This window comes from Heloderma suspectum, chromosome 11 (assembly GCF_057233095.1).
Source record: "Heloderma suspectum isolate Gila_16-S chromosome 11, 16-S_ref, whole genome shotgun sequence".
NCBI lineage: Eukaryota > Metazoa > Chordata > Lepidosauria > Squamata > Helodermatidae > Heloderma > Heloderma suspectum.
Window position 1 is genome coordinate 31351575 of NC_139468.1, and position 14487 is coordinate 31366061.

At 45.9% G+C, this 14487-nt stretch overlaps 1 protein-coding gene across 4 annotated transcripts in view; it reads right to left on the bottom strand.

Moving 5' to 3' along the window:
• The window catches only part of AKAP13 (A-kinase anchoring protein 13), a 366785-nt gene that overhangs the window by 21511 nt on the left and 330787 nt on the right, over window positions 1-14487 (bottom strand). For all 4 annotated transcript variants that reach the window (XM_084817349.1, XM_084817347.1, XM_084817350.1 and 1 more), the window contains 4 exons: window positions 9900-10046; window positions 9033-9283; window positions 7121-7246; window positions 5626-5743 (listed from right to left, as the gene is read on the bottom strand). In XM_084817349.1, coding sequence (XP_084673475.1) covers window positions 5626-5743; window positions 7121-7246; window positions 9033-9283; window positions 9900-10046 — 642 coding nt within the window. The remainder of the gene's footprint in view (window positions 1-5625; window positions 5744-7120; window positions 7247-9032; window positions 9284-9899; window positions 10047-14487) is intronic.

The window sequence follows — 14487 nt, forward strand, 5'->3', positions numbered from 1 at the left end:
ATTCTCTTTGAGAAATCATGGAGGATGGGGGAAGTGCCCGATGACTGGAGGAGGGCTAATGTTGTCCCTATCTTCAAAAAGGGTAAAAAGGAGGAACCTGGGAACTACAGACCAGTCAGTCTGACATCAATCCCAGGGAAAATTCTGGAGCAGATGATAAAGCAATCCATCTGGAAGCACCTTGACAACAATGCCGTGATTACTCAAAGCCAACATGGATTTGTCAAAAACAAGTCCTGCCAGACAAATCTGATCTCATTTTTTGATCAAGTAACCTCCCTTGTCTCCTTCATGGATCACTGCCTTGTTGTGGCGAAGGGGCTTGCGTAACTCAGTGAAGCCATAAGCTATGCCGTGCAGGGCCACCCAAGACGGACAGGTCATGGCGGAGAGTTCTGACAAAATGTGGTCCACTGGAGAAGGAAATGGCAACCCACTCCAGTATTCTTGCCAAGAAAACCCCATGGAACGTATCACAAGGCTAAAAGAGATGACGCCGGAAGATGAGCCCCTCAGGTCGGAAGGTGTCCAATATGCTACTGGGGAAGAGCAGAGGGTATTTCCAAGTAGCGCCAGAAAGAGTGAAGCGGCTGGGCCAAAGCCGAAAGGACACTCAGCTGTGGATGTGTCTGGTGGTGAAAAGAAAATCCGATGCTGTAAAGAACAATATTGTTTAGGAACCTGGAATGTCAGATCAATTAATCAAGGTAAGCTGGAGGTGGTCAAACATGAGATGGCAAGATTGAACATCGACATCTTGGGAATCAGCGAACTAAAATGGACAGGCATGGGCGAATTTAATTCAGGTGACCATCATATCTACTATTGTGGGCAAGAATCCCTTAGAAGAAATGGAGTAGCACTCATAGTCAACAAAAGGGTGGGAAAAGCAGTACTGGGGTACAATCTTAAAAATGATAGAATGATCTCAGTACGAATCCAAGGCAAACCATTCAACATCACAGTAATTCAAGTCTATGCCCCAGCCACTGAGGCCGAAGAAGCTGAGGTTGATCGGTTTTATGAAGACCTACAACACCTTCTAGAACTAACACCAAAAAAAGATGTCCTCTTCATCATAGGGGATTGGAATGCTAAAGTAGGAAGTCAAGAAATCACCGGGATAACAGGCAGGCATGGCCTTGGTGTACAAAATGAAGCAGGACAAAAGCTAATAGAGTTTTGCCAAGAGAACATGCTGATAATAGCAAACACTCTTTTCCAACAGCACAAGAGGCGACTCTACACATGGACGTCACCAGATGGTCAATATCGAAATCAGATTGATTATGTCCTTTGCAGCCAAAGATGGAGAAGCTCCATACAGTCAGTAAAAACAAGACCTGGAGCTGACTGTGGCTCAGATCATGAGCTACTTCTTGCAAAATTTCGGCTTAAATTGAAGAACGTCGGGAAAACCACTAAACCGTTCAGGTATGACCTAAATCATATCCCTGATGAATATACAGTGGAGGTGAGGAATAGATTTCAGGGATTAGACCTGATAGACAGAGTGCCTGAGGAACTATGGATGGAGGTCCGTAACATTGTTCAGGAGGCAGCAACGAAATCCATCCCAAAGAAAAAGAAATGCAAGAAAGCCAAGTGGCTTTCTGATGAGGCTTTACAAGTAGCTGAGGAAAGAAGGGAAGCGAAAAGCAAGGGAGAAAGGGGAAGATATACCCAACTGAATGCAGAGTTCCAGAGAATAGCAAGGAGAGACAAGAAGGCCTTCTTAAATGAACAATGCAAAGAAATCGAGGAAAACAACAGAATGGGAAAGACTAGAGATCTCTTCAAGAAAATTGGAGATCTCAAGGGAACGTTTTGTGCAAAGACGGGCATGATAAAGGACAAAGAAGGCAGGGACCTAACAGAAGCAGATGAGATTAAGAAGAGGTGGCAAGAATACACAGAAGAACTATACAGGAAAGATCTGAATGTCCCTGATAGCCATGATAGTGCGGTCACTGAACTTGAGCCGGACATCCTAGAGAGTGAAGTCAAGTGGGCCTTAGGAAGCATTAGTAACAACAAAGCTAGCGGAGATGACAGTATTCCAGCCGAGCTATTTAAAATCCTAAAAGATGATGCTGTTAAAGTGCTGCACTCAATATGCCAACAAATCTGGAACACTCAACAGTGGCCACAAGACTGGAAAAGGTCAGTTTACATTCCAATTCCAAAGAAGGGCAACGCCAAAGAGTGTTCAAACTACCGCACAATTGCGCTCATTTCACATGCCAGCAAGGTGATGCTCAAAATCCTACAAGCTAGGCTTCAGCAGTATGCGAACCGAGAACTACCGGAAGTACAAGCGGGGTTTAGAAGAGGCAGAGGAACTAGAGATCATTCTAGAGAACATTCGCTGCATCATGGAGAAAGCAAGAGAATTCCAGAAAAACGTCTATTTCTGCTTCATTGACTACGCTAAAGCCTTTGATTGTGTGGATCACAACAAACTGTGGCAAATTCTTAAAGTGATGGGAGTACCAGACCACCTTACCTGTCTCCTGAGAAACCTGTACGAGGGTCAAGAAGCAACAGTAAGAACCAGACATGGAACAACCGATTGGTTCAAAATTGGGAAAGGAGTACGACAAGGCTGCATATTGTCACCCTGCTTATTTAACTTATATGCAGAGTACATCATGAGAAATGCCGGGTTGGATGAATCAGAGGTCGGAATTAAGATTGCTGGGAGAATTATCAATAACCTCCGATATGCAGATGATACCACCCTAATGGCAGAAAGCGAAGAGGATCTAAAGAGCCTCTTGTTGAGGGTGAAAGAGGAGAGCGCAAAAGCTGGTTTGAAACTCAACATTAAAAAAACTAAGATCATGGCATCTGGCCCCACCACTTCCTGGCATATAGAAGGGGAAGAAATGGAAGCAGTGACAGATTTTACTTTCTTGGGCTCCAAGATCACCGCAGACGGTGACTGTAGCCATGAAATTAAAAGACGCTTGCTCCTTGGGAGGAAAGCTATGGCAAACCTAGACAGCATAGTAAGAAGCAGAGACATCACCTTGCCAACAAAGGTCCGTCTAATCAAAGCTATGGTTTTCCCAGTAGTAATGTATGGCTGTGAGAGCTGGACTATAAGGAAGGCTGAGTGCCGAAGAATTGATGCTTTCGAACTGTGGTGCTGGAGAAGACTCTTACGAGTCCCCTGGACTGCAAGGAGGTCAAATCAGTCCATCCTAAAGGAAATCAACCCTGAGTGCTCCTTGGAAGGACAGATAATGAAGCTGAAGCTCCAATATTTTGGCCACCTAATGCGAAGAGAAAACTCCCTGGAAAAGACCCTGATGCTGGGAAAGACTGAAGGCAAAAGGAGAAGGGGACGGCAGAGGATGAGATGGCTAGATAGCATCACGGATGCAATGAATATGAACTTGAGCACGCTCCGGGAGAGAGCGCAGGACAGGATGGCCTGGCGTGCTATGGTCCATGGGGTCACGAAGAGTCGGACACGACTGAACGACTGAACAACAACAACAACAACCTCCCTTGTAGACCGTGGGAATGCTGTAGACATCATATACCTCGACTTCAGCAAAGCTTTTGACAAAGTGCCCCATGAGATCCTGATGAGCAAACTAGCTCAAAGTGGGCTAGATGAAACAACGATCTGGTGGATCCACAGTTAGCTACAGAATTGGACTCAAAGAGTGCTTATCAATGGGACCTTCTCAAACTGGGGAGAGGTAATGAGTGGGGTACTGCAGGGCTCAGTCCTGGGCCCAGTGCTCTTCAACATTTTTATTAATGGCTTGGAGGAGGAGGTGCAGGGAATGCTGATGAGATTTGCAGATGACACAAAATTGGGCGGGATAGCTAATACCTTGGAAGACAGAAACAAAATTCAAAGTGATCTGGATAGACTGGAGCGCTGGGCAGAAAACAACAGAATGACATTTAATAGGGATAAATGCCAAGTTCTGCACCTAGGAAAAAGAAACCAAATGCAGAGTTACAAGATGGGGGATACGTGGCTCAACAACACTACAAGTGAGAAAGATCTTAGAATTGTTGTCGATCACAACCTGAATATGAGCCAACAATGTGATGTGGCTGCAAAAAAGGCCAATGCTCTTCTGGGCTGCATTAATAGAAGCATAGCTTCCAAATCCCGGGAAGTACTAGTTCCCCTCTACTCAGCACTGGTTAGGCCTCATCTGGAGTACTGTGTCCAGTTCTGGGCACCACATTTTAAGAAGGATGCAGACAAACTGGAGAGAGTTCAGAGGAGGGCAACAAAGATGATCAGAGGACTGGAAACAAAGCCCTATAAAGTGAGACTGAAAGAACTGGGCATGTTTAGCCTGGAGAAGAGAAGACTGAGGGGAGATACGATAGCACTCTTAAAGTACTTGAAAGGTTGTCACAGAGAAGGAGGCCAGTATCTCTTCTTCATCATCCCAGACTGCAGGACACGGAATAATGGGCTCAAGTTACAGGAAGCCAGATTCCGGCTGAACATCAGGAAAAACATCCTGACTGTTAGAGCAATACGACAATGGAACCAATTACCTAGGGAGGTGGTGGGCTCTCCCACACTGGAGGCATTCAAGATGAGGCTGGACAGCCATCTGTCAGGGATGCTCTGACTTGGATTCCTGCACTGAGTAGGGGGTTGGACTCGATGGCCTTGTAGGCCCCTTCCAACCCTACTATTCAATGATTCTATGATTATACTATAAGGGAAATAATTGCTGTCCATATAATTTAGGGGGAATAGAGCCAAATGCATGCATGTCCCTTCACAACTGACACACTTATTTTGTACTCCAGTATTTCTACCCAAACAGGGAACAATTCCAGAAGCAGTGTGAAAGGAACACATATCGCAGGGGCAGGGAACTGAGCTTAATTTCATGCAGCCATCAGCATCACCTGGCTGCCCGACTGCTGTGGACCCACTTTTGCTCTCTGGACCACCCCTTTGGGAATTGCTTTCTCTTCTGCCTCTCTCTCTCTCTCTCTCTCATCTATATGTGTGAGAGAGGTAGAGAAGGGATGGGGCAGCAACAAAGAAAGAGCAATGCAATCCTGCAAACTCCACCCATTTTGGCTCTGGTTCCACCCACCCTCGGCTGCAGCCCCCACATTGACTTTTCATGTGGGACAGTGGCCCTACATAGGAAAAAGATTCCTCACCTCTGATGTACCAGCACAGCCCTGCAATCCTATATACATACGATTAAACAAAATGGAATTATTTGGAGACCATTAAGATTTTTTAGAAATATAACATTCGGAAGCACCATTTCAGGACCACTTCCATGAAATGGAGCTTTCCATCGAAAAGAGCTTTCATCCAAGACAACAGTTCCTCAGCAAGTGAACACAAAGGAACACCAAAACGCTTTGGGGACTGTCTTGCAAAAGATGCCTTCTAAGCCATGATGGACTGGGCCCAGTTAATGCCACTATTTTTGAGGTTTAGATTGCCATTTGCCTGCCATGCTGGAAAATGGTAGCATTTTAAAGCATTTTCCAGGACGTAGATATCTTACCCCCATGGAAGGCCACACCCACAGGGATGGAAGGAAATCACCTTTTCCGCCTAAAAAGAGAAGAGTTTTATGCAAGACCAAGATTCTCAGATGGTTCTACCTTTTGTATACTGCAGTATTCTCTGCAGCAGCACTGGATACTTGGTGATTCTCTGTGTCACTAGCAAGATGCATTCGGGAATCCCCAGGCGTCTCACCACAGAGCTGCTCATCTTTTTCTAGAGAAAGAGGAAGTAAACAAAAAAATCTTGTTTTGTAGGGAGTGAGGGATTAAAGGTACCATCCCAGATAACCAACTATCACCGTTAGCGAAGCACTTATACCTTGCAAATGACCCCTTCGCTTATTCTGTGCTCACAGGAGGGCAGGTTTTCCCAACGATCTGTCTTACCCATGGCAATTTTACCCCCCCCCCCCCATATTTACTAATTGCACCAAGGCCCTCTTGCCCTGGGATACAAGCACACTGGTGTGCTATAGTGCAAGCATGGGCAGACTTCAGGCTTGTGGGATCTACTTAGCTTTTTAACAGAACCCTGAGATCCACCAATTGGAGCCAGGTGCAAAAGACATACACCTAGTGCTAAAGAATTCTGAGCCAAAGAACTGTGTTTGAGTACTAGACCCAAATGGAGCCCATAGTCACTCCACATAAAAATCCACTCCTGGTTACCCCAAAGCTTTACTTCAGCAGTAGTAATTTAAGACGCAGGTTAGGAAATCATTTTGTTGCTGCTATTGTTAAACAGTTGGGAAGTAAGATCCCCTGCAAATTAGCCAGAGATCTACCAGTAGATCCAGATCTACTTCCTGCCCACCTGCTTTTCTACAGACAGATTTGGCTGCTGGGTGGTACAGAAATGTAATTAATTAAAATTAAATATTGCTCCTACAGGTTGGCTGTGTAAGGGCAGAAGCAGGTTTCTATGTTCAACAACCCATATCAAGTTTCTGGTGCTCATGGCTAATGTGGAGAAACCACCAGGACTTCAGTTCAGTGACCTGACACAGTCTCTTATTTATCCCTCCAACACCACACCTATTATCCTTCTCTAAAGCCCACTCATTTCCTATCTCCATGTGTTTTATTAAAAGTCTTCATTGAGACAGCAACCCCCACCCCACCCCAACAACTACTGAATCTCAGAAGAATCAATTTGCTAGATCTACTTAAAATTTCCATAGTTTATCCTGCTAGAGGTGTACAGTTGACCTTGTTGCAGCACCTAGATCTTGGGGAGACAGACACACAGAACCCCAAAGCCTTCACTCTGCCTATCTCTACCCCCTTTACTGTGTTCCACCTCTCCACAACTGAGAGTGGGTGCAGTGTAGTGGCTAGACTGTTGGACTGGGATGTGGAGATCCAGGTTCTAGTCTCCACTTGGCTATGAAGCTCACTGGGAGACTTTGGGCCAGTCACTGACTGTCAGCGAAACCTACCTAACAGGGTCGTTGTGAAGGTAAAATGGAGAGGAGGAGGACAATGTAAGCTGCCTGGGGTTCCTTGGAGGAAAAAAGGAGTGATGTAAATGTAATAATAAATAAATGAAATAAAACTGCACTTGCAAAACGCCACACCACCGTCAAGTTACCTTTATGAATGCTTGGAACCGTTTCTCCTTGGAGTGCAGGTCTTTGAAATAGTTTACTGCCTCGTTGTGGTGGCCACAGAACTTGCCGTAGGTCTTCTTCATTCGCTCGGCGTTCTCCCCAGAAAACTAGGAGACAGGAAAAATAAATCAGAGACGTCCAGTGGTCTCAGAGCGGGGAAGACAAGGGGGGAAATCAGGGAGAAAAATAATCTAGTAATTGGAGGGGGCTCACCGGGAAACCCGGCAGAAGTGCCTCCACCTCCCCCACCCCAAGTTTAGTTTTGCTGCCGCTGCAATCAACACAGAGCTCCTACTGGTGGGCCGGTGGCTGCCATTCTCAATCCACCCAATTCCCACCCACCCCCACCCCGCCACTTACATATCATTGTTCCAAAGGGGGAGTTGCGGGGAGAGAGGAGCTCTTTCGCCCCTTGTGGCAGCAGCAAAACTCGATTAGAAAAAAGAAAGCTGCTGCTGCTGCCTAGTGGTAAATTTTGACGTGCAGGTGCTCATCAAAGCTACACCCCGAAGGGGAGTCCAGAAATGCAGACAAACCAGTTTCCATCTCCTCCCGCAGCAGGTCTGTTGTAAAGACCAAGCCACCCGAAAATTCTTTGCATAACCACAGGGAATAATATACAGCTTGGGAAATTCATTTCCCCCCCAGCTCCTGTGAGGATTGCAGCTCAGCTCAGAGGGAACAGGGAAATCCGAGGAGGGAGGCAGGTGAGGTCAGCGTCTCTGCTCATGAGACAGGGCTGGCGCTGCATCCCGGCTGGCCCTGGCTCTGCTGTGCCGCTGCTGCTGCTACTGATGCTTTACCCGGTCAATCTTGGCCCCTGAAGATTACGGGAGGTTTGCCTGACCCTGAAAAGAATAGCTACGAAGTTCCCCAAAAGTGGCCTCCTCCAAATGGGGTGGTTAATTTGCTGGGGGGGGGGGTGTCTTTCACTTCAGCTATTCCTTGATTCATATCTGCAAAAGGTTTGAATTGAAGGGGAAAGTGTAGGAGTGAACTATCCAGGCTCCCTCAGACCCCAAACAAATCAATGGAGGAAGCGGGGGAAGAGAGAGTGGGCGCTGAGCAGGATTTGTTGTGATGCGCGCGGGGGGTAGTTTTGGAGTTTTGCGTAGCCCTTTGCCCCTATTCATGATGGCAGAATGAATCAGCCAAACTGAATACTTCATTTCCATAATAAAGATATAACACTTAGGAGTATAGGAAGCTGCCTTCTACCGAGTCCGACTACTGTTCCGTCTAGCCCCGTACTGTGAACACTTCCTGGCAGCGGCTCTCCAGGGCTTTCCTCGCCCTACCTGGAGATGCCTGGGAGCGAACCTGGGACCTTTTGCATGCAAAGCAGGGGCTCTACCACAGAGCTATGGACCCTCCCCTAAGCGTTTGCCGTAGCTCTACAAAAAACAAAAGCTACTACAACACACAGAGCTCGAACAAACCCCTTTTGTCCTAACCATCACAAGCAAGCACCAGCCTTAACAAATTGGTTTTGTGATATCCCACCAACCCCTCCGGGGTATGTCCGTGAAAGAAAAAAACCAGGAGCAGGGAGTGAGCACCACAAGCCTGCAGACCATTTCTCAATCCTTGATGTTCCGACTCGGCTCATGAACGGTATCTTGAGCTGATCTCAGAGACCATGGATGAGAGTAGCGGGGCTTGCTGAAACGTATCAGTGAGTTTGAAAGGGGAGGGGAAATTTGCCTGCAGATAAAGATACAACAGCAGAATTCCTCATTCTGCATGAGCAAAAGCTGCAGAATTCTGCCTTGCCTCATGCAAAATGATGGCTTTTATTTTTTCCAGTATATACAGCCCAGAGTAGGCGCCCTGAAATATACCGTTCGTGCCCTAGGCTACGCTCAGCCCTCAGACAGACTATCCACAGCTTACTTGGTTCACGAGGATGTCCCCTATCCTCTTGATGACAAAGTTCTTCTCACTTCTGTCCGCCAGCGACTCCTTTTTCCTCTCTAGAATCCGCTGGAAGAATTGGCTGTGGATGTTTAGCAAGTCATCTAGGCAAGGGAAGACCTTTTCCACCATCTGCTGCTCGAACTGCAGCTCCTGCACCATCCCTCTACTGTAGACATCACTCATGATCTTCAAGGTGCGGATGTGATGCATCTCCGTTTGCATCAGTTCTGCAGGAGAGGAGCAGAGAGGGATGAATGCAAAACGCACATCGTTCTGCCGAAAGCACAGAATAGCCACACAGGTCAGAGTGTTCAGCTTTCCAAGCATCTCGACTTCAGGTTACAAATTTAGGACCTTTCCATGGTTGGCAAAGGCTTGGGTCATGCTCAAGGGCATATTTTTCGAATTTAGGACATCCTGCCTTATCAAAAAAGGTTTCAGGCTAGTCACAGGCAATATGAAGTAACAAACAACGAAACAAATTCAGAAGACACACATCAAGCAACATAATAAAACAGCACAGCGTGAAAACCACCATAGTAAAAACAAAACAGCAAAGCGCTAAAAAGATCTATTTTAAAGGGAGAGAGAAAATTCAGTGAAATGCCCACTATAATATGAAACCAGAGGAGCTGCTAAATGAGATTTCTAGTAGTAAATAAGGGACTTCAGTTAACCTCTATACCTCCTTGTCCCTTCCTGTGATTAGCAGCAGAAGAAAAAACGATGCAAAAATAACAGAAACCACACACTCCTTTGCCAGTATATACAAGGTTGCAGGATTTAGCTTCTCGGGCTGCAGAATTGAGATCGACCGATTTTCATCGCTAGCACAACTCTCACCATAGATGACATCTTGCCGCTTCACAACATCCTTCTTTTGCTGCCGGAGAAACTTGCTGTCCACTACTTGACTCCAGGACTGGGCTTCCAACTGCTTTGAGTCCATTTCGAAATCTCCCATGAGCTGGCCTTCGTTCATGTCTGCGCCTAGGAACAGGGAGAGGGGGTCTGCGTCACGAGCGCTGCCAGGATTTCTTCCCCCACCCAGGTTCATAAGAACATCAGAACATCAGAAGAGCCCTGCTGGATCAGACCAAGGGTCCATCTAGTCCAGCATTCTGTTCACACTGAGGCCAACCCGCTGTTGACCAGGGACCCACAAGCAGGGCACGAGCATCCAGGAAGCTCCACAGCCCTAGAATCCATGGCAAGTCCTTGGCAACAGCTCAGAACCTGAGTTAGCAGATTCTGAATCCTGGAGCGGCAGCTCAGAACTGAGTCCTGATCAGTTTCACCCATTGTCCAAGGTGGGTTTTGTTCTGCCTTTCATTGGAGAAGGCAACAAGGACCACCTGAGGCCATTCCATTGGGCCAGAGCACGGTCCCTTTACCATCCTGTGTGGCGCTGGCTGGAAGGGCTTTTGCAGGCATCAAGCCCTGCTTGGGGATATAAAGGCTCAGTTGAGCTTTGGACTGAGCCGAATCAGCAACTGCCTTGTGCCTTTTCTTAGGAGCTCTCTCAAGCCGAAAACAGCCTTCCGCAGCCTGGTGCCCTCCAGACTGCTGGACTAGCATCCCTAGCATGCCCCAGCCACCTTAATGCTCCCTGGGCTTACAAACTGGGCCCCAAAGCCACTTTATGCATTATGTTAGCTAAATGGGAACCACAATTATGTAAATTTGACCAGAAAAGTAACTAGTCAGATTGAGCTGAACAGAAAATGGGGAGTACATGGGGCCATGTTATCTGAAGGATTGTCTCCTCCTGTATGTACCTGCATGGACCCTAAGATCATCCTCAGTGGTCCTTCTCCAGGAGCCCCTGCCTAAGGAAGTGAGGCAGGTGGCTACCGGGAAGAGGGCCTTTTCTGCTGTGGCACCCCGGTTGTGTAATGAGTTTCCCAGAGAGGCTTGCATGGCACCTACGTTGTGTTTTTTCCAGCACCAGGTGAAGACCTTTTTATTTTCCTCAGCATTTTATTCTTTTAGCTCTGTTGTTTTAAATCTGTTGTTGTCGTTTAAATCTCTACATAACTGCTAGGTTTTATTTTGGTTTGTACTTTGATACTGTAGTATTAAGCTTTAACATTTTATATTTTATTTTATGATGCGTAATGTGGTTTTAATTGTTGTGAATCACTCAGAGAGCTTTAGCTATTGGGCAGTATAGAAATGAAATGAATGAATGAATAAATGAATAAATTTTACCACAAACAATAATAACTGAAAAAACATCCCCCGAGAACTATCACACCCATTTGGGTAATAATTTGTGGGGAGAGGTCTGTGGAACAGAGTGAAAAATTTTTCCCATTCTGAGTGAGGGCAGGAAGTGTTGCCTTCACTGTGATTTGAGCTCATGATGTCATCACTCAGTCAGATCTGATTGGCTACAGGGTGCCATGATGTCATCATGTTGGCTGGATCACATACCCAGCAAGAACAGGAATCCTCTTTTGTTGACCCCATGAGAATTTGGCTCAATCCCAGTAACTATGCAGTGTAAAAAACGACAACAAACCTCTTTTCATAAGTTACATGGTAGTTAATGCTGAGCAAGTCCTCAATTACTGTGTAAATCTCAAGAGTAAGCCATTTATGTAGTTTCGTGTAATTGCATTGTAATTAACATGCAATTTATCTGCCTTTGTTTATCTTGGTAGATTAACAGAATGGTTGAGGAGAGCTTTGTGAAGCCTGCATAGTCAAGCTATGAAAGCAATTAACAGATATGCCTGGAGCTGTGAATTATCCAGGGCAGCAGCACATTGCAAAGAGAAACTGTTCACTTGTCCTCTGAATACCATTTTAGAAAGTTCCCTGCTACCAAGGTGGCCCCCAGTCCCCACTGCTTGAACTGACACCATTTTGTGAGCCCTAGCCTGAGATCAGCAAAGATGAAATCTCGTAAGGGCTGAGGTTATATCCTGGGAAACGAGGCCAATGCAAATAAATTTGATTTCCTCATCTGAAACAGCCTATTCACAGAAGGAACAGAAAAATAAACCATTGAACTTTGATTTGGAAAAAAGGGCTCAGATCCAACAAGACTTCCTGAATCAGAAAAAAGACAGCTACGCTGGTTATGTTCCCAACGCGTTTCAGCGCAAGTCTTTTTCAAGGGAAAGATTCTTGGTGACTTCTTGTTGTTGTTCAGTCGTCCAGCCATGCCCGACTCTTCGTGACCCCATGGACCATAGCACGCCAGGCCTTCCTGTCCTGCGCTCTCTCCCAGAGCGTGCTCAAGTTCATATTCATTGCATCGGTGATGCTATCTAGCCATCTCATCCTCTGCCGTCCCCTTCTCCTTTTGCCTTCAGTCTTTCCCAGCCAGCATCAGGGTCTTTTCCAGAGAGTTTTCTCTTCGCATGAGGTGGCCAAAATATTTGAGCTTCAGCTTCAGTATCTCTCCTTCCAATGAGCACTCAGGGTTGATTTCCTTTAGGATGGACTGATTTGACCTCCTTGCAGTCCAGGGGACTCGTAAGAGTCTTCTCCAGCACCACAGTTCGAAAGCATCCATTCTTCGGCGCTCAGCCTTCCTTATAGTCCAGCTCTCACAGCCATACATTACTACTGGGAAAACCATAGCTTTGATTAGACGGACCTTTGTCGGCAAGGTGATGTCTCTGCTTCTTACTATGCTGTCTAGGTTGGCCATAGCTTTCCTCCCAAGGAGCAAGCGTCTTTTAATTTCATGGCTACAGTCACCATCTGCGGTGATCTTGGAGTCCAAGAAAATAAAATCTGTCACTGCTTCCATTTCTTCCCCTTCTATATGCCAGGAAGTGATGGGGACAGATGCCATGATCTTCGTTCTTTTAATGTTGAGTTTCAAACCAGCTTTTGCACTCTCCACTTTCACCCTCAACAAGAGGCTCTTTAGATCCTCTTTGCTTTCTGCCATTAGGGTAGTATCATCTGCATATCGGAGGTTGTTGATAATTCTCCCAGCAATCTTAATTCCGACCTGTGATTCATCCAACCCAGCGTTTCTCATGATGTACTCTTCATATAAGTTAAATAAGCAGGGCGACAATATGCAGCCTTGTTGTACTCCTTTCCCAATTTTGAACCAATCGGTTGTTCCATGTCTGGTTCTTACTGTTGCTTCTTGACCCTCGTACAGGTTTCTCAGGAGACAGGTAAGGTGGTCTGGTACTCCCATCACTTTAAGAATTTGCCACAGTTTGTTGTGATCTACACAATCAAAGGCTTTAGCGTAGTCAATGAAGCAGAAATAGACGTTTTTCTGGAATTCTCTTGCTTTCTCCATGATCCAGCGAATGTTGGCGATTTGATCTCTAGTTCCTCTGCCTCTTCGAAACCCAGCTTGTTCTTCCGGTAGTTCTCGTCTCGTTTCTTGGTGACTTAACCTTGGTTAAAGAGCAGAGAGGGAATCCTCCAGGAAAGTTACCAAGAATATTTCCCTTGATAAAGACTTATGTCGAAACACGTTGGGAACATAACCAGTGTAGCTGTCTTTTTTTTTTATTCTGGTCTCCAGTCTTACAGCTATTTCTACTGATCCCTACTGATATTGGCAACAAGACTTCCCCATCCTCTCCTCCGCCTTACAGCTACAAATGCAATCCCAAAAACCTGGAGGGCACCCCAAACTTCCAGAGCAGTTTTGGGGGAGCGGACACAGTGGAGAAGGGAAATTTCTTCCACCAGCAGTGTCCCTTCCACTGGCAGAATGACACAATTAGATCCAACCCAAGGTATGTGCAAATCATACATACACACACACAGTAGACAGACCTCTCTTTCTCTCAGGGGTAGGCAATCTTTGGGGCCTATGTAAATTTGAGAAACTGTCCAGGGCACAACCACAAAATGGCTGTCATGGGGGGCCATGGATAGTCACGAAGTACAAGTAGCCTACCCAGAAGCATTCATGGAAACTAAGATGACAGCAGCTAGAGGCTCCAACTTGGCTTTGAAGCAATCCCAGCTGCCAGTAAGAAAATATAAAAAGATATACTTTTAATAAAAATTGAGAGCAGTAGGGTGACTCGGTGGGCACTTAGGAAGGTGTCCAGGGGCTTCCGTTGCCTACCCCAATCACTAGCCTATGTCAATTTCACATGTGTCCATTCTGTCCCACTTCTTCACAATGTGTGACTTTTTAAAAAATGCACAAAAATGTATGTATGTATTTAAATATGAGTTTTTGAATATATTTTCTCACAACATATGCATTTATAAATGTATTTCATCTGAACGTACGCATTTCTAAACAAATTTTATCTGAAAATATGCATTTTTGCACACATTTTGGTATGTTTTCTGAACTGAGAACTGTATCACCAAATCTGGAGAAGTGGGACATCCCAAGGATAATCAGCAGAGTAAGTACGGACCGTCGGAGTGCACAAAGGTCAAATTTCTCAAGCATCCCTAGTACACCCACACACACACACAC